The sequence below is a fragment of the Leptosomus discolor genome, chromosome 3 (genome assembly GCF_034619465.1).
Source record: "Leptosomus discolor isolate bLepDis1 chromosome 3, bLepDis1.hap2, whole genome shotgun sequence".
Classification (NCBI taxonomy): Eukaryota; Metazoa; Chordata; class Aves; order Leptosomiformes; family Leptosomidae; genus Leptosomus; species Leptosomus discolor.
Window position 1 is genome coordinate 5,792,465 of NC_141393.1, and position 24,667 is coordinate 5,817,131.

At 46.4% G+C, this 24,667-nt stretch overlaps 1 protein-coding gene across 5 annotated transcripts in view; it reads right to left on the minus strand.

The window, feature by feature from the left end:
• The window catches only part of LOC104352325 (solute carrier family 35 member F4), a 228,439-nt gene that overhangs the window by 195,632 nt on the left and 8,140 nt on the right, over positions 1-24,667 (minus strand). For 2 of the 5 annotated variants that reach the window (XM_009955922.2, XM_086462666.1), the window contains exon 4: positions 12,478-12,729. In XM_009955922.2, the coding sequence (XP_009954224.2) occupies positions 12,478-12,729 (252 nt within the window). Of the gene's footprint in view, positions 1-3,776; positions 3,796-5,946; positions 5,960-7,980; positions 7,988-10,479; positions 10,519-12,477; positions 12,730-24,667 lie in introns of those variants that run through there. The other 3 variants (XM_086462665.1, XM_086462671.1, XM_086462668.1) reach the window with 3 other exon arrangements.

The following is a 24,667-nucleotide window of genomic DNA, read 5'->3' on the forward strand; positions in this document are numbered from 1 at the left end:
GACATTCAACCTGGGCCAAAATTAACCACTGTGCATCCTGACAAGCTCAGAGGAAAAGCCAAAGTTTGAAGTCAAACACAAGAGGTCAGTGACGCAGCCCTGCTCAGTGTGAAGCAAAATGGTATATGGTCCTGGAGAAGGGTCTTTGCAGACCTCACATCAGCTCCAAAGCTGCGGGACCAAAGCCTCCACTGGAGCAGCCACCAGAACAATGCTCAGTTTTACCAGCTGGGATTCTGACTTTATCTGCTCCATTAAGATATGGACCTTAGCAAAAAATGCTCCTGACTTGCCTCTGTCTAGTAGAAGGTTAAATTAACTCTCTGCCTCTCCAGCATCATGCCTGCAATTGTACTGGAGCACGCAATGTGTGGCTGAACAGAGTTGCCTCACTATAGAGTCACTGCAAACTGTGACTTAAGAGGTCATCACAAAATACCTGAGCTGCACAGACCAGCCACAGGCACATTCCCAACCGATGGGAAACACAAGGTGCTCTGACCTAGCTCAGCTCCTCTCGCTGTGGCCAGGCAATGGCACAACACCTTGAGGTCGCTGCAGACTGAGCCCACATGCACAAGCAGCTACTGGGCTTCAGCTGGTGCTCCGTAACCTGACATAAGCCTGCGGCACAAAACTGCACGAGTCTCCCAGGAAGGCTGCAATCAGGAATGCATTTGCTGGCTACAATAAAGACAGGGAAGGCTACAGAAGTCTGCGGCTGCATTTTGTCTGGCAAAGAAATCCATCTCCAGCCTAGACATTACACAGGTGCACACTTACAGGCAGTAGATGTCTATTGGAGGACTATATCCTTGCCCGCTAAACCCCAAAACATTTTCTAAGTCAAGCATGTTATTTGTACTTAATAAAATCTAGCCTTCACAAACAGCACTGACAGGAACATGTTCTGGCTACAGGAGAGCACATATAACCAGAAAGCACTGCTTCATTGAGGCTGTTCATTTGGTCTAATACTATACTCAACCTTCTACTCAACACTCCCTACAAGCAAAAAACGGAAGGAGATTGTATTTAACCAGTTCTTACAGATACAGAAAATAACAAAACCTAAGAGGAAGATATTTTCCCAACAGGCTATTTCTACTGAATCCTATCTTGTCATCTTCCAGAACTTGCTTACTGACAGTTGCAAGGAAAGCCAGAACTAAGCAGGGCAAAGCAATCCCTCTTCCTCACACAAAGAAACAGCTTCTGCCTGGACTGGAAGAGCAGATGCTGAGATCTCTCCTCAATCCTAAACCAAAGCACATGCTCAACTTTGGGTTTTGGGATAACTGTGTTGAAAGGGAACAAAACCAGGGCAACTCACGGCGAGGCAGTCCCATGCCAGGTCAACAGGGTAGTATGGGGAAGCCCTTGAGGAGCCTCTGAAATCCTCCACCGGTGCTAGACCTGTCCTCAAGCGTGCAAAGAGAAACGCCAGCATTTTGTTGCGCTCACACGTGCAGCAAAAGCGCAGAAGGGCCATCACGATGCCATGCATGGGTGGAACCAGCCAGGGCTGGGTTCCTCACGGGGACCCCAGAGCAGCATCCAGATCGCCCCACCGTGGGCATCCACAAGCTGGTATGATGGATGCAACAGCACGTCCAACTTACGGGGACAGGGACAGGAGTGCAGCACGTGGCACTGCTAAACAAAACGGGGGGTCCCCCTGAGGACACACATTGTGGCTGCAGAACAGGTGGCCAGGAGGACAGAGCTCAGCCCCAGGGATTGCATCAAGCCGCCTGCTAAAAACAAGCAGAAGGCTGAGCATCCGCTCCTGCAAAACCAGATTGTGCAAAAGCCTGAGCGAGAAAGTCAGCCTGAGTGGTCAGAGGGGAACAGGGGGGATGTGGGGAAAGCAATCTAGAAAAGGAATCAACCTGGAGAAACTCTTGGCCTCTTGTCACATTAATAAAGCTTCAAGAGCAGATGGTGTTGCTGGTATCGGGGAACAGCCTTGCTGAAACCCTTTATTACATCCCAGGCTTGGATGAGGCTGTGATTAGAGTTATTCAAAAACAAGGGGGAAAAAAAAAAGAAAGCAAAAGCCTCTAGTAATTCTCACTGTATTGATCCCTCTCTCTGATTAATGCTGACACCCAGCATTTTTGCAAAACAACAATTGCTGGAGGTTTGAGGTAATTATTTTATTGTCAGTCAAAATCTGAGTAATTTACTTATTTCCAATATGTGTTCCTAACTCACTCTCAGGCAGAGCACGACTTGTACATATATCAAGAGAGCATCCTTCCAGGAAGGAACTTGGCTCTCCTTTGATCCTCAAGTGGTCTTAATTTGAGCAAACACCAGAGGGGAGGTAGGTTTAGCACCAGCCATTTGCGGTGTGCCCTGCCCAAGCAGAAAGAAAGCGTATCTACATCCTCATTAGAAAGGAATATTTTTAAACTATTCTCAATAAATTACCCTGCCTTTCCTGGCTACTCATCACGAGCTCTTTTCCTCTATTTTTCTCTTACCAGCTCTGCGATGGAGCCAACATTTTAACCCAAAAGATCAGCCTCTGACGCAAATCCCCAGAAGGAGAGAGACAATTCAAGGCCAATGAACCTTTGCATTCCCTCTCTCCATTTTTTTTTTCCTTTGGAGGCCTGAAATGCCATGAAAACAGACAGATCTTTTGCACCGCAGTATAGATTGCTATTAGAAAATAAACGTGATTTCTCCAACATAATAACAAGGCTCTTTTTACAAGCAAAGGCCAACCAGACAAGCACATGAAGGAAAAATTAATAACTCTCACCAAGGGAAAGCTACTGCCCTGCCTGTGTTCTTCAAACAAGCTAAGTGATTACTAAAATCCAAGGGGAGAGAGGGCTGAAAACTATCTCCTCTGTCTAAACGGCGCCAAGTTTTCTGACTCGTATAAACTGAAGGATAGAAGAAGAGGCAAAGCACACTGAGGCGTGATACATGTATGCACTGAAATTGCAGACATGAGAAAAAAAAAGGATTACTGCGGATCAAAAAGAGAGTGAAGACACTACAATTCTATTACAGCAGGACTGACAGACAAGGGGACAGTGCCAAGGCAGCTGACAGTCTAGAAGGATGCCTGCCCCACCACGGTATGCAGAAACCCAGATGGTGCTTGGTTAGCAGACGCAGTCCAGCCTTCGCAGCACGGAGCTCTGCGCAGGCTAATGGACCCTATCCTTTAATCCAGGCAAAAAAAAAAAAAAAAACAACAACACAAAAAACAAAAGCCCCAAGATAAATTACTTGGAGCACAGCCTGGCATTTGCTGCTCTAAGGTAGACACATCCTAAGCCTAAAGGCTGTAGCAAACGGATGGATAGAGACAGACAGCTGGAGAAGGTCAAAAAAGCTCAGCCATAAACATGAGTTTTCCAACTCTGCTTTCTTGGGCCAACAAAAGCAACTGGAGATTCAGGCAGAAAGCCTGTTAGAAGGAGTCCTCCTGTGCTGGGAAAGCCCAGGAGCTTGGGGCCACTGCAGGCTGCCTTTCCATGCTCCCCAGCAAGCTGAGAAGGGTGAATGTGCTCAGCTACGGTCTACCAGGCAAATTGTAGGTGACAGCTGGGGAGACAGCAGTTTACACCACAGAAGCCATCGCTCCCTCCTTGCAGGTATTTCAGGAGATTTTTGCCCAGCAGGGTAGGGAGGACTAGGGCATGCAGGAGTGACAGCAGCCTTCAGGCTTGGGTTCATCATTAGAAACGTCCCCTGGTCAGCCACACCTCAGCTGGGACCTCTCAAACCAACCATGTCAGCTGCTGACCAACGGCAACCAACTTTCCCTCTCTCCTCCCATGAACCGGCAGTTTCCTCCATGGCTCACACAGCCTCGCTCCAAACTGAAGAAAAAGAGGCAGAAAAGCTGTGGATGAACAGGACCTCTTCATTCCCTTGAGCAATAACCAGCAACTCCAGTTTAACACCTTGTCTAAGGGGAATCCCATCTGCTTTGCGGGCAGGGAGAGGGAAGGCAGAGCCAAACGCAAGCAAACACCTCTAAATCCACCCCCAGCTCCTGGAGGCAGCACTTAAGGGCTGGTAACAAATGGGCTTAGCCAGTCTTCCTCTGACACAGGTTTAACTAGATGCATAAACCTTGTGGAAGGGCTGCTATTTCAAAGTAATGTATCTGAGGATGTTTTAGTGCTGCTGTTTCTCAATATACTCCACCAAAAAAGTCAGGCTAAAATATCGCCCCATTTCCTGATGGAGGTTTCCAAATAGAAAGTCCCCTGCTGCCTTCCCCTTCCTTATGATAGATTGCAAGCACAGACACTTTTTCATTGCAAGCAACAGCTTTATTGCACCTATTTCTGAAAGCTGCTTGCTTTCAGAGCTGGGAATCACCAAAACACCCTCCAATCTTCTGTTTTACTCATCTCTATTCCCTCCTTTTGGTCTTGATTTCTGCTTCGAGAACAAGAGTTGGGGCACTTCCAAGAGGAACGATGTGGCTCCAACCCATTAGTGGTTCATGCTCCATGGCTGGAAACTCCTCGTCCCAGTTCACAGCAGAACAGACACGCTGTCAGCTTCTCCCATTTAAAACGCCCAGGTCTCATTCAGGAGGGCACGGCAGCCTTGAGCTGGGTGGAAAAAGGGAGGAGCAGGGTGGTAGGTCAGGACCATGAGGCTCAGACCTGTCCAAGATTTGCATCTCCTCGAAAGTGTCATTGTCCAAGGTCCCAGCGCGAGGAACAGGGCTGCTTCTCACCACACCACTGAGCACCAGGACCGGTCTGCGAGGCTCCTGATCTCAGCTGGCTTCAGATCAGAAGTAGGAGCAAGTCAGGTCAAAGAAAGAAGCAATTTAAAGAAAGGAAAGAGACATAGTCCCCAAAACAACCTTGGGATAAAATTTGATGAAAAGAAAAAGCTGTCCTTGATGTGAATTGTTCCCTCCTGGGAGCTGCTCTGTCGTTACAATAGTGTATGTCACACCGAGCTGGCAGAGGGGATTGTTACTGTCTACAGGTATTTGGATGCAAAATTTCCTTTGACAAGGCAAACCTGATTAAATATGAGTCTGCTCCAGGATTAAGACACAGCCATGAACAATCTCTTAAAATGCTTAAAAAAGAAGTCATTCCAAACAGGGTACACATCCCTCACGAGGAACTGAAACTTGACTTAGGCACAGATTGATGATGGGAGCTTTATTACTGCTTGGTCGAGGGAAGGGGAGCTAGCAAGGAACATATGGAACTGTGTAAATTATTTGGAGCACCCAGAAAGACAGGCAAAATAATCATCTACATTTCTGAGACTGCTCATTTCAGTCTGCAGCCATCTGGAACACAGACCTCACGTGGCCAACACTTTGTGCAACAAAACTCCCGTAAACATGTAGGGGGCAAAGCTACGGTGGGCAGGGCTGCTGCAGGCAGCTACACTTCAAACACATGGGGAAGAAAAATTTGCCAGCTCCGCTCCTGATCCTGGCTCCTGCCAACCTCTCACACCTGAGATTTCTATGGGCTCAGTCCCTTCTGTTGGGATGGTGACTTCTTGTGTGATCCTTTGCTCGCTTTCCAGGGAGAAACGCAGGTGCACATGTCCTTCCTCCAGCGAGAGAAAGGAAAAGCATTAATTTAATTCCCCTCATTCAAATCCCAGCTCCTGCTAAAGGCTCCCTCATAAAACCAGTGGGGTCACTTGGCCTCTCTGTGTTTTTGCTTACCACCTGTAAAACATGGATACCCCTTCCAGGGTAATTAAGAAGATAAATACATTAAAGATTAAAAGGCACTCTGATGTTCCAATAACGTGAGCTGTAAGAGTCCTTAAAATAGATCCATTTTGGGCAGCAATTAAAGAACATACTACTAAATTCTGAATCTCAGCTTCTGCCTTCCTAATGCTGGTTATTTTTGCCCATAAAAGCATTAATTCTCTCTTCCTGTAAAAATGACATTTCAAATATTCATCACCTTCCACTAGTCTGCCTCTGCTACTCAGCCTTACCATCATTAACCAGTGGCATCCATTATATGGTTTATGCAGTATAATTTGCAACCACAGATCTGCAATACAGCTACAGCTGTTCTCTCTTTAAGTAACTACTCAGAGCTGCAAATGTTTTTTATCAGTTAAAAAAAATATCACATTCCAAATGTGTGTTTATTATCCAAGTGCCTTGCATTACCCAAGTGAGAGAGTTATATGACCTTCCATTATGGTAAGAACTAAGATCCTACACAAAAAAATATATGAAACACAGACACAGTACTTATCTTGGAACTACGTGTTGAGAATTACATTGTCACACCTCATAACTTCTCTTTAAACTACCTTTCTTTTTTTTTTTGGTCTTTAATTCCTATTTACAGGGATGGTCTGAACTTCACTGCGTACAATACCTCCACGGGTAAAAGGAAACCTATAACAAATGCTGTGGAACCAGGCAATTCAGGTGACTTCTTAGAAGCTACAGCATAATCAGGTAGCCCTGTAATATGGTACTGCCATTGCCATGAATAGGTGGATACAAACAACGCACTGATGATCAGTTAAAGACACGTAGTCTTGGGCAAAAACGGGTTTAGGGTAAACAAGAGAACAAAAAATAATATCTAACATACAAAAAAAGCCACCATATACAGTACATTCAGATGTAGTATCGAATTGTAGATCAATGAAGGAAGGGCAAGGTGCAAAAGCATGCTAGCAAACATACAAACATTACTTCTACTAAAGGAAGAAAGAAGAAAACATCAACATGAACATTGTAATCCTCCTGGCAAAGGATTCCAGATATCGATGACCCACTCTTATAAACTCAATGCAAACCCCTGAATGAAACCACCAACCTTAGGACCCAAAGAAGCAAGGGAAGGACAAGCATAACAGCAGGATAAAGCACAGAAGCTAAGAAGTGTGCGTGTCACAATCCTAACTGCATTATTATTTCTTTTCTTTTAATAATTAGATCTGGACTAATAATGATCAGATTCTTAAGATTTCAATTATATTAGCAAATTCTTGGTTTTATAACTATACGAGGTGTACCTCCTCTTTGCCCATAAAACTAGATTTTGAGCATAACAACGGAGTTTTTTCTGTTAAGGTTTGTGGTTCAAATCAGTCTCTCCACTGTTTACTGCTGTTACCTCGTATTAGTGGTGACCTTGGATAATCAACTGGTGGTTTCAGTCAACATCTTAAAAGAACCAAAGTCCGCCATAACAACCTTTGCATAGACAATTTCAGCCATATATTCAAAACATCACAACCCCCTATGCCTCAAGATGAACATGTCGTTGCCATTCCAAACAACTCCATACGTTTTGAGCGTGCAAAGCAAACTACTGCACGTTCCAAAGCTGCAAAATTAGAGACTTAGTAAATTGCCTAGATATCCTGCTGCTACCTTATTATGGATAGCAGGAGTTCTTCCTCGTGGGACGGGGACGATAGGCAAGCCTTATGGCATTAACAAATAGCCTGGGAGCTCGGGACATTTTTATGCTCTACCACAAAGTTCCCACACCAGTTCAAGCTAAGTCACTCCGCCTCAGCTCACGGTTTATAAAATAAGGATTCTCATAGACACTTGGAGACTAAATACTCTTAAGAAGTAAGAGAAGAGCACAGTCGCAGTAGTCACCACCAACAGAGAAGCAGAGGGCCTTGATATCCATGGAGGTGTACGGCAAAGACCATCTACTTTAACATTCATGGGGAAGAACTGAAGGACGCAGAAACTGTCCACTAGGTTTGAACCCATCTAAACCGACGGCAGTTCTCCTTGTAGTGCATAAACATTTAACCACAAAAGAGGTAGCAGGGGAAAATTATGTATTTTTTTAATTCCCAGAAAGCCCGAGTTTCCTGCCCCTCTGATGCTCTCCGAACAGTTAGTGTTCACCTACCACACACCACCTACGTACAAATCAAGAAACGAGCAGAGAAAGGTCAAAGTCATCTCACACACAATGCAGAGAGGTCCCGAAGTACTGCCACATCCTTCACCAGCAACCTCTGAAGACAAAGCATTTGAACAGGACACCAAAAAAGATCCCGAAGCATATTCAGACCTTCCTTCTCCAGAGCTGCAGGCCATCAGAATGGCTTTTGAAGGATCAAATTTTATAAAGGCACAGATGACATCATCTTCTGCTTTAATTTTTGTCTAAATATTGCTGGTTAGACAGTCAGCTGATGGACTGTAAAACTGACAGCCTCATTACTGGCGCTTATAAATTGCTTTTGCTCAGCTGGAGTTAATGTAGGCCCATCTGACTTCCCAGAATTGACATTTTTAATGATTCTGTTTCTCCAGCGCTTTCTCATTGACCAGTGCAAAAATCCAAACTGTCTCTTGCTCTGCCAGGCTGCTTGTGGATCAAGTTACTTGTCCTCCAGGGATTTGCAGTGTGTCAGCCATCAGGCCAAGCAAACTCAATAATAACTGACCTGAGAATAGCTACTCCAATACTTCTGGGCTCTTCTGTACTATAGATTTTAGCGTTAAATGTCAAAATTCTGAAGGCCAGAGGACAGATGCATCCCCAGGAGAAGGATATATGTACAAAGTATTTTAAAAATGGAAAATGCCAACTGTGAAAGTTTGGTGCTTAGACAGTGTACCTTCACCTTGTAGTCTGTTGGGTACTGTTTCCTTTCCTAGGCCGTATCCCAGGTCAAGCAGAACAGCTTCCCCTTCTAAACCATGTTTCGCTCGTAGAAGATGGGAAATTCTTCACACCTCAGCAGCATTTGGCAAAGGAAGGGAAGCGCAAAGCTCTTCCCCGGGATGCACAAAGGCGCACGCCGGGGGCTGAGGCAGGCGGGAGCACGGTGTCCCTGACCTGGCTGCCTCCAGAAGAACTGCAGCTCCCCCCTCCAGAGCCTGCGTCTGGGGACATCCAGCAGTTACGAAGCCGTCTTAAAATTAAAGTCAAGTTAATTTTAGCTTTAGAAGAGAAGCACGTAAAGGAAACGGATTTCAAAGAGGTAGCTTTAGATGAAAAGCACTTAGAGAAAAAGGGTTTCAAAGAGAAATAGTCCATGAACACATCCAGCAGATCTAAAGCTTTACAAGCCCTTCATAGTGAGTCCAGTCTCTTCAGGTGCTCCAGCAGAACAATGTGGGCAGCTCTTCCTGTCAGTTTTGGGGGATTTCTTCTGTTCTTAACAATCCACTTCCTGCTGACACAAACTATACGCTTTTTCCACCCTTCCTGCTCTCCTTAACACACCCCATAAAGAAACACGTAACCAGGACCAGGTACGGACGGACGCAGGTACAAACACAGCAGTAGCCCAGCGTGTGCCCACGTACCCAGAGCCAGGGAACCAGGGCAGAAACTGCCACCTGGCACCAACAGGGAAGAGGGGAAGGGCTACACTGCTGCAGCAGCATCTCAGCACTGCCACGGAGATGCGACAGCGTCTCCCATTCCCCACGCGCTGCCAGCAACCGAGCCCTTCAAACACCTGGGTTCAGCTCCTTGCTTGGCCTCAGATTTTCAGGCTGAGTTCATGCAAGTCCTTGGTTTTCTTTGTGTCTCTAAAACATAAATAATTTCCCTTCCTTTTAGGAGTACTGTGTGCATCAGCATATTGTAGATGGTGAAGGAAGCAATATCAAAGAGCCATTAAGGTCGTCTAGACAGAAAAAGAATAAATGGCTCTTTACATAAGTGTTACCTGGTGGAATAAAAGTGGTGAGTCACAAGCGGAGAGATTGATCCCACTGCATCCCCTCTTTCCTTGCCTACAATAGCCCTGCACAGAAATCCCATCTAACTCCGAAAGGCGAACTCAGCCCAGCCACAGCCTCATCTTCTCCCTCACTGCAACAGCTTAAAAATAAAAGGCAATCCAAACCATTTGAATCTGGTGACACGTTTCCCAGCCAGGCACTTCCAGAGAACACAGAAATTCACATCTGCCGAGTCCTTCGGATGCTCAGACTCGGTGCTCTACAGCTGACCCAACACGACAGACTTGACAGGGGACTCCTCCAATTTGCATGAGGGTCAATAAAAGGTAAGCTAGGGAGAAAAATCTTGCCTTTTGTGCACGGTCAATTTGTTCCGTGCCTGAAATTTTTGGAAAGGTGGCCTTTTCAAGGTCTAAGAAAGAAAGAAGGTGGTGAAGGATGAAGGCTGCAGGATGATGCAATATTAAACATCAGAAACCGAACCGAACCCGTATGTTCAGAAGCAGATCTCCAGAAAAGACACTGCAAAGTGCATCCTCCAGCATGGCTGCGCACTAGGGCAAGGACCCCTCATAAGGGCTGCTGTTACACAAGGAGCGTTAAAGCTACACATTGTTTCATAGCCCAAGCCTGCTTATTTTTTGTGCATGGTTATTACAGCCTCTCCAGCCAGAGAGGTTTACTGCACACCAGGGACAGCTTCAGCCTCTGGTCGCTACTTTCTCACCTGCCTCATTTACCAATGCATCTGATCGGCACCTCCTACCCTGAGCCTCTTCCTCCAGCAGTGAAGGTGGTAGGGCTGGAAACATAGCTGTGATTCCAGTTCAGACCAGCATCAGCTATGAACAGAGCTGTGCCTGATGACTTACGCAGGACAACCTCCCCCATAGCCCCAAAGTTCATGGCAACAGCCTACGTCATATACAACAGCATCTTCAGCAGTCTCTAGACACCCTTCCAGACAAACTAATCGTTGCCCTGCACCCTGTTCCGGGAACAGGACTCCCATCAGAGCCCTCCGGGGACTCAAGCTAGATGACATTGCATCAGCCACCCTAGCTGGGACGGTTTAATGTACCGAGATCCCTGAAGAGATATCAGTACCATCTGCCTCCACACTGCACAACGTGATGTCTGGTGTGTGGGGACACGCCTCGGGGTTGGCAAAACGCTGTCTCTCTTGAACCCATTACAAAGCACTCGCACCCAAGCCAGGATTGACTGATTCAGAGGCAATGCTCTGCCAAGCCATCCATCCTGGTACTTACAATCCTGAACCGAGCAAATAGCTTTAGACGGTTAACAGCTTAAAGCTACTTCTCACTATTGCTAGCAGCTGTACAGAGCTGTGCAAAGCCAGACCAACGCACCCCTGAGTGCAGGAAAAATGCTGCTCTTCTCACCTTTTCTCTCGAGACACCACAAAGATCCTGCACCGAGGAAATGAGTAAGGTAAGAACACTCAGCTGCTGATGCGGCTCCCATCGTAACCCGATGTTTCTTATACACTTCTCCTCTGAGCACTGTCACGTACCTCTTCAACCTAGCTTGCCAAAGGCAGCCATAAATCCTTAAAGACTTGGAATTATTCCCCTCACACAGCTCTCGCCCAGCCTGATGGCATAACAGGACACATGAAACAGATCTGACATGGCAACCATCCAATACGACGTTTTTCAAGCAAGAGTTAGTAGGATAGGGAGATATCAGACCTGATGCAAAACTCAGTCTGCCCTCAAAGAGCAGCCCTCCCACAGAGTTCTTGAAATACTCTCTTTGATTCAATTCAAAGGAAGCTAACAACACTAAAGCAGGCTTGAAACAGCATTACAGGGGGAGAACTGCCAGGTTAAATCCGAATTAAACATCCAGGGGAAGTGATAGTTCTTACAACACTACACATAAAAGAGTTTCGGGGTTTCTTTATTTGATAAGCTTCTCAAAACAGCCAGTTCTTTAATAGTCAGACACAAGTATAGATGTGGTTCAGCTCCCACCAATTCACCTGCAAGGTTCCCACTGCTTTTAACGGGGCTTGGCTTGGAAACTGAGTATGCTGTGAAACCATCCCCATGCCCTTAGCCAAGCTTGGCAAGCGCCCTTCTAAACTCTACCTTGTCCTATATCAGCTTTGACTTGCATCAGATGGACACCACACATGGAAACACTGATAAGCTATTCGTAGGTGGAATAAATTAGTCCCACCATTAAAAACAGGGCCTGTATGTGTGGTGGGAATAAACTGTACAAAGCTTTATAAAGGGTTTGCAGGTTTGCATTGCTTAACACCACCAACATAGGGTCCCACGGCTGGACCACACACCCCTTAAAAATGACAGAAAAGTGGCACTTACAAAAATGCTGCTGAAGTAGCAAATGGGCTGATGAGGAGCTACCCATTTACCCTACTGGCTTTGTCCTCAGAGGATGTATATCCCTGCACCAACCCATCTCAGGCAAAGGCAATTGAAATTTCCCCAGGAATCTCACCTGAGAAGTTATTTATTTGCCCACCCTTGGAGTGTGACAACACTAAGCTCTGGGAAGGAAGGAGCAGGTCTGAAATGTTCAGAGCAGCTCTCCTCAAAATTAGAACTCCAGTCACGCTGCCTGGGACCCATCCCAATTCAACCACTTGTCACTGGTGGACGAGGTTTCCTCAGAAACTAACCCGCTCTGCATTTAGCTTGAGAGCCAACCTGCGAGACTTCCCAGCATGAGGGACTGTGCCGTGCAAAGTGAAGAGCAATAGACCTGTCCTCTGTAAGGGTAAAGGAAGAAGGGGCTTTTTCTCTTACCCAGACCTTGGTTCTGCTGCTCCCACTCGATGGTGTCAGGAACCTGGTAGGACACCCCAGCCAGCTGGGCCACAGGGTTTTCCAGGCCAGGTATGGGCTCCTGGGAGGTCTCGCCTGGAAGCGTGAAACCTGGCAGCTCCGTGTCACCCTCCATGCTTTCATCCATCAAATCTATGTCTTTGTCCTCCTCGTCTTCCTCTTCCTCCTCTTCTTCTTCCTCCTCCTCTTCATCCTCTTCCTCTTCCTCACCCTCTGGCCAGGGAGACACAAAAGCAGCATCAGGAAAGATCCCCCAAGACAGAAGGTTCACACATCTCTATAGGTGAGCACCAAGACAGCCAGCTGATACCACTTCTCCAAAGGCAGACCAGCTGAATGAACTTGTGCCTGTTTTCTAACAGGAAAGACACCTGAAGGGGTTCATTTGGAAGAGCTCACCACTGTCTGAAGCTGCCAAGTAACAATGAGATGTTGTCTCGGACTGTCAAATGCATTAATGGGAAATACTGTTACTTTGCTTCCTGAAAGCAGAGTACAAACAAGCATGTGCACGGGTACGTATACTTGAGTATATATAACTGATTTATATATGCTCTGCTCAACTGATTTCAGCTCAAGTGAGATCTATTTCCCTAATTTCCAATCTTGGAAGCAGTAATAGGTTGGTTCTGGTTTAGCTTTTATTAAGCCTTTCACAGCTCTGGAAAGGACGCTGCTTTCCAGCCCAATTAGACCAATATGGCCACTCCTCCAGAAGAAGCATCTCGCTTTGACGAGTGCTGGCAGATCAGCTCTTGCGTGCAGGAGAACAGCAGTGATGGTAGTCATCCTCAGCAGGTTTATACCAGCACTCCTGTCGCAATGGATTTACACCAGACAAGGGTATGACCGAGGAAGACTTAATTCAGTATTGGAAAGAAGGCGACAAAGCCTTCACGTGAGAGCAGATAAATGTGATGCTGAGGAAATCCCTGTGGATTCTCCACTAGAGAAGATATCTGTCTTACTCCAAAGCCAATTGTACTGTTAACATATGGAGAGATAAATATTTAAGTCATATTTATTGCTAAATTTAAAATGGCAACACAAGAACAACCATACTGGATCAAACCAAAGGCCCTTTCTACCCACATCCTATTTTTGACCACAGCTAGACACAGGTGCTGAAGGAAGACCAGAGCAGGGCACACACAGAGCCAATCTTCCCACAGTCTCTCTTCACAGCTTTTAGCTATCAAAGATTCAAGGATCTCCTCAGCCAGAATCTGCATCTGAGCTATTTAATAGCTGCTACTGTGATTCTCCCCCTTTGCTCTGGTGAGACCCCACCTACAGTGCTGCATTCAGCTCTGGGGTCCCCAGCACAAGACAGATATGGACCTGCTCAAGCAGGTCCTGAGGAGGGTCATGAAAATGCTCAGGGGGCTGGAGCAGCTCCCCTGTGAGGACAGGCTGAGAGAGTTGAGGCTGTTCAGCCTGGAGAAGAGAAGGCTGTGGGGAGACCTTACAGCGGCTTCCAGTGCTGAAAGGGGGCTGCAGGAAAGGTGGGGAGGGACTCTTGATCAGGGAGGGTGGTGATAGGATGAGGGGTAATGGTTTTAAAGTGAAAGTGGGGAGATTTATATTAGATATTAGGAAGAAATTCTTGACTGTGAGGGTGGTGAGGCCCTGGCACAGGCTGCCCAGGGAAGCTGTGGCTGCCCCCTCCCTGGCAGTGTTCAAGGCCAGCCTGGATGGGGCTGGGAGCAACCTGGTCTGGTGGGAGGTGTCCCTGCCCATGGCAGAGGGGTTGGAACGGGATGGTCTTTAAGGTCCCTTCCAACCCAAACCATTCTGTAATTCTATGATTCTACCAATGGAGCTACCCACCCTGAAAACATCATATCTAGAATAATGAGATGTTTTGAATTTCTGATAGTTAGTTTTTCAAAGCTGAAAACTAACACATAATATTTATGCACTTTATCTAATTTATATGAAGCTCTGCTCAGCACTATAGAAAACCTCCCTCCTGATGTACTCAGACTGGGAGAGCCCAGCACCCTGCATCTGATCAGCTGGTTTAGCTGGGGGCCTAAGACCCTGTTAAAAACTAACAATCCAGCCAAATCAACATGTGTTATCTAGATATCCCTTTATTTTTGTTGGAGTTGTACCTCAGGTAGGTTAGGCACTGCAATAAGACGGAGTGGTTGAGGTAGGACACCTGAGGAGCTGCACATATTGTACCTGCTGTAAATAAAGCAGGCGATGCTTCACTCTGCTCCTTTCTGCTGTGGGATGCAATGGCATTCCAGCACAGCTGTTCCACAAAACACCTGAGAATCAAACTGAGGAACTTTGGGGAAGCTATTTAGTTGGTGTCTATCTGACTTGAATTAGCTGGGGGAAGCTGGCCTCCTTCCTTTGGCCTCTACCGCACAGACTGGAATACCTAGAGAAATCAGCGCACGTTGTAAAACCACAGCATCCACCACGCTGTTACACGGCATCTCCTTTCCTTCTAATTCAAGGATTTGCTTTAAAACACTGCATGTTTTTTCCAGCTCACCAGACAAGACAATCCCTCTTGCCACCTGTCAATTCTAGCCCTGCATTTCATACAAATGAGCTGCTGTTTGAATTCAGCTGCATCATCCTGCTATAGCATGGTTTTCAGTACCTGGAAAGGAATGATCACTCCTGCAAACAATTATACCACACAGAGCATCTAATGGAGCTTACGGGGATGTAGTTAGCCCCTTAAATTCCCATTACATTTTATAGGCAGTTTCTGTCTTACAATGTGCCCGTCATTTCAAACCAACATAAGAATTTTTTCTATCGAAATGCATGTTTTCATACAAAACAGACAGCTTCTGTAAACCTGAGAATGGTGCCTGGAGAGTGCTTGCAGGAAACCTGCAAAGAGAAGTTAATGTAGGTCTTTTGCCTCTGCTGAGAGCAACACAGCTATAAACGTTTCCAAACTTTAATAGCAAAGACACTAAACGGGTAGAACACCAGAGAAGAGGAACATGAACAGAGGTTCTCCCTAGATGAACTGGGTGAAAAAGCAGCCAAGAGAAAACAAGGATCAGATTTTTATCTCTGAAAAACTAGTTTAGGACAAGGTTTTTAGATGCTTCTTGTGATTTTAGCAAACCAAATCAAAGACATCTGCCAGGATCTGCTTTTGAAGCAGCAGATAGCCATCTCTGTGTGCCAGGATCTAGTTTTGAAGCAGGAGATAGCCATCTCTGTACCTCCAAAGTCTAGCAGACAGCCAAGCTGAACACCCAAATTGAAAGTGCCAAGGCTACTTATCACATCTGATCATCACCAGGCTACATCAATCACCACGCAGCCACAGCAGAAAGCTGTGAATAATGTAGTCCCTGTAGCACAGCCGCTGCGAGGGGAAAAGAAAAGGCTCTTAACTTGTTTCCTCCTCCTCTCTAGCTTATTCCTTCTTCTGAAAACAGCTTTTTTAACCCCCCATCCCAAAATGCCAACAGCTTGCCTTGCTGCAAGGTACAGCGCAGAGCACCACTTGGTGGTCACAAGGAGGAAGCTACACTTCCAAAAAAAAAAAAAAAAATCACAAACTTCAGAAATGTTGGATTTCAGAAGCAGAGGTGCAACAGGAGCCCAGCAGCCGTGGGCAGGCTGTGCATAACGCTTGGTAGTCTCATAAGACGGAAAATGGAAGTGAGCATCACACAGCTGAACCTCAGGCTGGAGGTTTGCACTTCACACAAGAGCCTTTTACAAAAATTTTCCCTCCTAAATTGGCACTTTTTGGCCTTTCAGAGGACTCAGCAGCAGCTTGAAAGAAAAGAAAGAGAAGAGACTGAAAATAGCAAGGACTGAAAGTGCAAAGCCCAGCAGATTCAGAAGGTATTCAGATTATCATGTGCATTCGCAGCCCACTGTGAACTATTTTGCGTATCATAGAATCAGAATCATTTAGGTTGGAAAAGACCTTCAGGATCATCGAGTCCAACCGTTAACCCAGCACTGCCAAGTCCACCCCTAACCATGTCCCTAAGCACCACAGCTACATCTTTTAAACACCTCCAGGGGTGGTGACTCCACCACTTCCCTGGGCAGCCTGTTCCAGTGCCTGACAACCCTTTCGGTGGAGAAATTTTTCCTAATGTCCAAACTAAACCTCCCCTGGGGCAGCTTAAGGCCATTTCCTCTTGTCTTATCACTTGCTACTCGGGAGAAGAGACCAACCCCCACCTCACCACAACCTCCTTTCAGGCAGTTGTAGAGAGCGATAAGGTCTCTCCTCAGCCTCCTCTTCTCCAGACTAAACAACCCCACTCCTTCAAACTGTATATACTCTTCAGTCTCGGTTAAGGTTCATCTTACAAAAAAAAAAGAGAAAAACATCTGGTGAATTGTTAGTGCCTTATAGTCAACTCTCCAAACAAAAAAATTGCAAGTATAACATTTTCTTGGTCACAGATGTGAATCTATCTAAATCATTCACCTAGAGCCCAGCTGTAGGAACACTTCCGAACGTCTGGCAGTGGTCAAAAGAGCCCCTTGCTCCCTGATGCAGACAGGCACACAGCACCTATAGCAGTTTCTGCCGTGAGCCATCCTTGTTTTATAGATCTTCATACATTACCTATAAGCTGATGCTGTTATTCTGCTTGCATGCACCAAATCCTAGCTCTTGCCACGTGGACCTGTCAAGGAAGGATGGTATCCTGACTCCCCTCCCAGTGACACCAGGGGACTTCACCACTGAAACACTTACAGTCCAAACAGACGTTCCTATTTGCTACTGCAGTTAGGGTAACGCAAGAGTAGTCTAGGGCAGTTAAAGTCTCACCTCCAAAAGTGAAGAAATCCAAAATCTGCCACTCTTTGACAGACTAAATAAGCACTGTATTCTGTGAAGTATCTTTGCTATCATTGAAACAGTAAAGCAAAAAAAAAAAAAACCAACGAAACTTAACACCTCCCTGATGTGACAACAGTACAACCTAAGAAAGATGCAAGCAGCAGGAATTCCCAGGAAAATGAGATTCCCAGTTCATATGTCACAGATTTTCGTTCTGAAGGACTTGACAACCTTGTAACAAGTATTCAAATTTTCAGGTTTGAAGAAGCTATAGGAAAGCACCAAGAAAACAAGTCTGAGACAAAATAACAAATTTTTAGTGGAGTTTTTGGGGGCTCCCAGCTTTATTAATAGTCACCAGAAATGGCAATGATTGGGCTTTATCATGGGACACTGTACTGATCCATTAGCAACACTGGTGACATCCATAGGATGGGATTTGCTATTTCAGGGTGGCAAAAGCTCCCCGTGCCTGCTTCAAACAAAGGTCTTGCACTACAAAACTGTACATATCCATGACGACTTTTGTGGCTCAGCAGAAAGAAATAAGACCACCTCACACCACCTTCGTGAGGCATTTCCCTGACCCAGCAGGAACCCACAACCATCAGTGTCTGAAGCAGGCGGACAACAGCCAGTATCCCACAAGTAAAAACCTCAGGCAGCAGGGCTCTAGCAAATCAACTGCAAAGAGGGACCGTGGTCCCTCTGGACTGTACTGCAGAGAAGAGGACCCCAGGGCCAGCTCTTCCCTCTGGCAACTCAAAGTACTAACAACTAGTTCCTCAAAGATGGCTTCAGCCGGGCTTCTTACTTCCCTGCAGGCTTCACACAGCTGCAGAAGGCCATGCTCCTCTGGAGCAGGAGGAAATCCGAATTACTCGCAGGGCTGCTGTTGGCACGGGGCAGCAGCTGCAAGCCCGTGCCGTGGGGGAGCAGCACCAGGAAGGCGCTCGGTGCAAACACCACCGTGAGGAACGTGCTACAAATGGGCTGCAACAGCAGCAAGGAAAGGGGCTGCGGTATAACCGCATGTAATGAGCTAGAGCTGAAATCACTGTTGTCATAACCTTGCTGAAAGCAATGGAGTAAGACCAGGGACTCTATTTTCAGTTGAAGAAATCTTCACTGAAGAGGGATGTTTCTTTCTTTAGCTATTTTCCATCAATGTTTGCAAACACTTTTATTCCTCATAAGATTCACGAAACCATCATTTGTCAGGTTTAGCCCACAAGAGAAACAGCTTGCTGTGCCCTGAGCAGAAAGAGCAGCGAGGTGATAGATTCACTCACAAACTGAAAAAAAAACACAAACCCAACCCAAAATAAAAAAAGGACATTGCAGGACAAAACCTGGAGTCCTCATTCGCTCTGTCTTTTCCCTTCCCATCCTCTCTCGCATCAAACTCAGAGGACAATGATGTCTAGAAAGTAACACAGAGCGTCATTGTGCTTCATGATAGTCTAAGTTGCGATTACCCAGCGCTGTAGGGTCTGAGCTCCTAGGAGCACCTGATGAGTGCCATGTAAGTCGTGATTAATGAGCAGCCAGCGCTAATTGGTTGCTGGTGGCAAGCCCACCCTTTGCATGACTTCAGGGAGATGCAGTACGCCAAGACCTCTACTGTACGAGCACCAAGCAAAGGCTCCCGCGAGCTGAGCAACGGCTGCAGAGTGCACAGATCTAGCACCTACCTGCATAAGGTGCCTACAAAGGACAGACCTACGGAGCACGATGGCACCCACCTGCTCTGTGACAGGGGAAGCTTGGGTTTGTACTCTATTGAGCAAAACTCTACTTTTTGAGAAGTTTTGGCTGGCCAAAACATGGCAGAGGACGCAGGGTCTGCTTTGATTTCTGCAACAGCCCCACAGACACCAAACTAGCCACCTAAGGGGTATCATGATGCTGCCTCTTAGGGCGTTTTGGTCAAAGCTACACCTCTTCCCTCCATCTACAGGTCTTGTCATGCAACAGAGCAAGGGGATTCCTGAGTGTTAAATTACAGACCTCAGAAGGCTGGATGGAGCAAGCTGCAAGGAGCACTCTGTATTAATTTGTGTCCCCATTATAACTCTTCTGGGGTATGAGACCAGGAATGATGTGAAATCCTTCCCACCCTCTCCCAGGGATGCTGCACCAGGGTGAGAAGAATAACACCCGTTTCACAGATGGGCCATGCAGCGAACCAAGGAGGCGATTTCTTTTCCTCTTGCATGTACTGCAGCCACCCACGGGGGAACAGGGCAGTAGGGGCAGACTGAAGTGCCTTGCTGACCACGCACCCCGTAGCTTATCTTCTTCCACTTCATGCCCATACAGCAGCACTGGGCCCTGGTCACCCCTGTGTGCATACAGTATAGGAAGCAGAGGAGTGTAAATAATGGCAGGATTAGAGGTGGGAGTCTATGACTACCTTCTCTTGCCAGAAGAGGAGAGAAAGGTATTAAGAAGCCTCTGCCAAATGCTTTCTTCCAGCAAGGTTCATGTTGTGCACTACTTTTACGATCATAGCTGACTGTGAAGGCAGGAAGGCCTTTCTAGGACAACTCTCTTTTATTATTAATCTGCTGCTTTCACGTGATCAGTAATAATGTCACCATCCAACATCTCCAAAATGCTGCCAAGAACAATTGCTTGTGACAGCTTGGAAGGAGGCAGCTGGTAGCTACGTAGATAGGCTCTCATCACGTGCAGACAGCTTTCTGGGCAGAGTCCTGGACCGTGGTGGGTGGAGATACCCAAGCACGCAGTGGGAGCAGGAGCTATGCAAAATCATCGGGGTAGAACCCCCTACTGACGAGTTTAGCCGAACTCAGCCCTGTTCACTGCAGAGCTACCTGCGGTAGTTGCAGGTTGTGTTGCATAAACATAATCTTAAACGCTTTCCCCTGGAAGGGGAGCCAGACCAAGCATGGCCTGTCATGGGAAGTATCAGCATCCAGCCTATTGTGCAGGGCCAAGGACAGGGACGACTGGGAAGAACACATTTGTTGGGTGGGATCCTATCGCACAAAGATAACCGAACGCTAACCCACACAAGTTTCAAGACAAGAGAAATTGCACGTCCAAAGCTTTTCTGTAACAGAAGAAAACCCTTGCTATACCTAGGAGAGGGCACATACCCCTGGCAGCAGAGCCGAGCTGATGTTTGAGCTGCAGAAAGTCTTCAGCCTCTGCTTGCCAAAGCCCAAGCTCTGCAGAAGCCACTTCCCAGCAGAGGGCTCTTTGACATTGCAAAGACAAGGAGAGATTCTGATCCTAACCTACTTCCCCACCCCACTCCCCCCCAAATCTGAGGGGATTCACACTTCCTTTTTCAGTCCTGGCTCATTGCTTGTCACAGGAGATCCAAGTCACTGAAGAGCTTTTTTTTTAAAAAAAAAGAAAAAAAAAAAGGGAAAAAAAAAAGGCAAAAGCTATTCCAGCAGGGACCATGAGTCTGCTTCTGTATTAAGATCGGAAACAATCATTCCTAAGAGCTGCATTTCCAGCAGCATTCACCACAAAATTGCTTTCACACTGAGCCAGGCTAGACAGCAGGTTTAGCAACACAAGGCTATTTTAAGAGGGAAAAAAAAAAAAAACAAAAAACACACAGAATGCTGCGGAATACACAGCATGGACTAGAACAAGCTTGCTCCCGAACAGCTCTTCTGGCCTGAGGTACGGAGTTGCTGAACTAACCAGTGTAAAAGTCAAAACAAAGAAAGATGATTTATGAAGTGAGGGCATTCAAATCAGTCCAGGTTTAACAACCATGACCTGTAAGTGGACAGGGCAGAACAAGACAGATGAAGGCAGGTACAGAGTTTACTCCTCTCAACAAAATGACTTCACACGGGAGAGGGCTGCGGGCATGGTACTTTCTTCCAATCACAAAAAAAACAAGCCCCAGTAGAGACGTTAATTCCATTTTCTTTTGCAAAAAGCTGTTTGACAGTGTCTCTTCAGAAGTTTCCAATTCAACCTGAGAAAGGAACAACCAACAGCCCAAGAGTTAAAATATTTGATTTAAGCTTCATTTTCTAGACAAACCCGGCATGGATCCATCACAGACGATGTAGATTAGGGGGTAGATCTACTCTTACAGGCAACATCCTCCAGGGTACCGAGGTTTTAGCTCAAGTCCCATCAGGTGCCAGAAAGGAAGATGACTGCAAGCCCACTCAGCTCACTTCTAGTCAGAGCTCATGCTTCTTTTTAAGTCCTTGACAACCCTCCTGCAGTCTTCACTGTCCTTTGACAAGAGTAGTGCTTCTTCCAACAGTATTTTCATGAAGTGGTTCAGAATGACGCTGCTGGCCTGTCCCTGCACCCACATGGCCTGAAGCGTTGATGTCAGCCAGAAGAAAACACACTACAAGATCTCCCACTCGTTTAAAGACAGCTTGTTATTAAAAGAGGAAATAAAAGGAAAAAGACTACGACTCTTCTCAGAAGGTGAGGTAAGAAGCCAGCGCTCTAGCCACTGCACCCTGGGTCACATCAATGAGAGGGACAGCATCCCACCTGCACAGGGCAGGAAGCAGAAATGAAAGAGCTAAACCAAGTTGCAGGGTGGTTCACCCCGGTCCCGGTGGCCCAAAGCTCCCTAGAGAAGCCCCATGAGCAACACTATCCCCTACACACAGAGGGACCCCAGGCCCCAGTGGCTCTGGAGAAAAGTACTCCTTGCAGAGCCTTCAGAAAACACTGCCACATATCTGCTTGTCTGAATCCACGTCCCTAACGCTGCAAGGGTGAACTGCTTAATCCCCAGATTAAAACAAACAAAAATTCACTAAAAACTTTCACCCACATGGTCCAATTACCTTTCAATAGCAACTGTAGGGAGTTTCTGTTGGTTTTGTTTAAGCTTGAAGATAAGCATGGGAAAGCTACAACATTAAAGTGGTATTTAAGTGAACTCCAACTTGGGGAACAAAGGAGAAGTTGGACACAGTTGAAAATTCAAGCACAGCATGGCCAGAAGAGCAACTGGGGTAGGTCAGACTAAGAAATGTCATCTAACATGCTGGAGGCAGAACAGTGCCAGAGTATCACAAAGAACAAAGCTACTCAGAGAAGTTTCATTCCCCTCTCAAAAACCAAGAGCAAAACAGCTCTGCAGCTCACCTCCACCCAGAGAGCAGCTGGGCAGGCATGTGCCACTTCCCAGACACCTGGGAAAGATGATGCAACGATGCTTTAAGCCATTCCTACAGGTTCTTGCAGGAGTTGCTGTTGGAGACCAGCAGATACAGTATTTGAGAGACAAAGCCCTAGAGTGCATCGCTTGGCACAGTCAGCCCCTTGAGAGACGGGCTGGGTTGAGTTCTGTCAGAGCTGCCAGCGCATCCATAGGAGAGCAGGGTGACCAGACCACGTTCTGCCTCCCTTCCCAGGGGAGCGTGGACAAGGTGGAGCTCAGCATGATGGTTGCACACAGCAGGAGCTTCCTTGCCCCTCCTCTTAGTGAGCATTTAACTAGCCTAGCACCCTCTTAGCTGGTCCCCCACAAGCTCCCAACTTAAGGGCTTGATCACCCTCCACACCCTCAACTCTCAGATGGGTTTCATGGAACAAAATAAAGCAGCAGAGATCTTGTCTTTGATCAAACACTGGGGGGGCGGGAACCACCACCACAACCTTGGTTTAGACACAAGTTGTCACACTTTTTTTTTTTCCTTTTTACAGTTTTCTGCTACAATGGAGGAGAATGAGGGATGAGCTACCATCTACTGTGAAGAACAGAGGTCAACCTGCACCAGAGGGACAGCGGTTCCCATTTCAGTTGCAGCAATAAACTGGAAGCCAGACAAAAATGTGTACCAAGAACATTTAATAATTAATTCATTTTGCATGTGCTTTGGTTTTAATCTTTAATCTGTTCCTTACCAATTTAGCTGATATCCAAAGAGCTGGCGAGGAATTATAGTATCAGGCTAGTTAACCATGCTGGGCTAAGTGCCTGTCTTATTTACACCCCTGCAACCTCATTTAAATTTTTAATCAGGTTGCAGAGATTTAATGAGGCAGGTCTTAATCCGTACAGTCAGGGTCCAAATAGAAATCCCAGTCAGCCTTGATATCCAGAAAAAAAAACAAAAACACTCTTCACACCTAAAAGAAGGCAGCTCCTTGTACTGTGACACAGCTCAGGAAAAAAAACGTAAGGAGAAGGTGGAGGGTCTTTTATAAAATCATGTAATGCGTACAAGTGCTGAAATACTTTCTCAAAAAAGGCAACCACTGCCTTCACTTTTGAAGCATGACATGCAGTCCAGTGACTATGTACAAGAAGATGCATGGGAAGCAGGGGAATAGGCAGAGAATGGAGATGAGGACTAGGAGAGCTCTTCTCACTGAAACTGGTTACACTACAGTTTCCTTGGAAGGGTAAACTTGAGTACACAGGTCAAAGAATGGAAGGAACTGTTCAAACCGAAACACAAGTATTAAAATATCACTAATATGTTGAGGTCAGAAAGTCTAAAGCTTCATACTGGCACCATTCTGGAACAGCCTTTAGCACAGTAGATGGGGCAAACAGTGAAGTCCACAGCCAAGGTTCAGAATGGAGGTGCAGGACACTGGATTCCTCGATCCCAAGGTCAGCACCAGCACTGTTTCAGCATCATTGAGGGGCTTCTCCACAGCCAAGTACTGTATTAGGCGTGGACACACCAGCTAATGAGGCAGAATAATGGAAACTGCACTGTGCTGTCCTAGGCAGCAGACATCTGACACTGCCTTTCCCACCCCAGGATTACTCCTCCACTCTGATGACCAAGATTCTGGCAGCTGCATGTCGAGAGCTAGCCTGATTAATGAGGAACATTTCACATTTGAGAGCTACATGGTTAAGATCTCCCTCTAGAGCAGCTGAGTTTAAGTTGCCCATTTTCACAGAGCTATTGACTGCTCCTGACACCATACAACAGGTAGAGCACCTCCTGCTTTTATAAAAGCTCTAAGCACCCTCCACATCCAGCAGCTTATGTGACAGCATCTCATCCCCAGCCACAACAGCTTGAAGCAAGCCTAGATGACTGAAGAGGAACAAGGCTTAGTGCTTACACACTATTGCAGGTAGTTCTGGATTTTGGGAGGTAAGGGGTACACAAAAAATAGGATAGGCACATCAGAAGCACCAATGCATAACACTTTTTAGTTCTCTTCAGAACAGTTATGGGAGAGTAGCAAGAGCCAGATAATTCATTCCTCCCTCCATCTCAATCACCACAAGTAAACAGACTCTAAATAGCAAGTTAATGCTGAATTGGGCCATGCTGGAGCTTACTGAGCTGCAGGGAGTGGGTGGCATTGAGCTTAAACTGTTTTCCTGCTGAGCTTGGATGTAGCAAG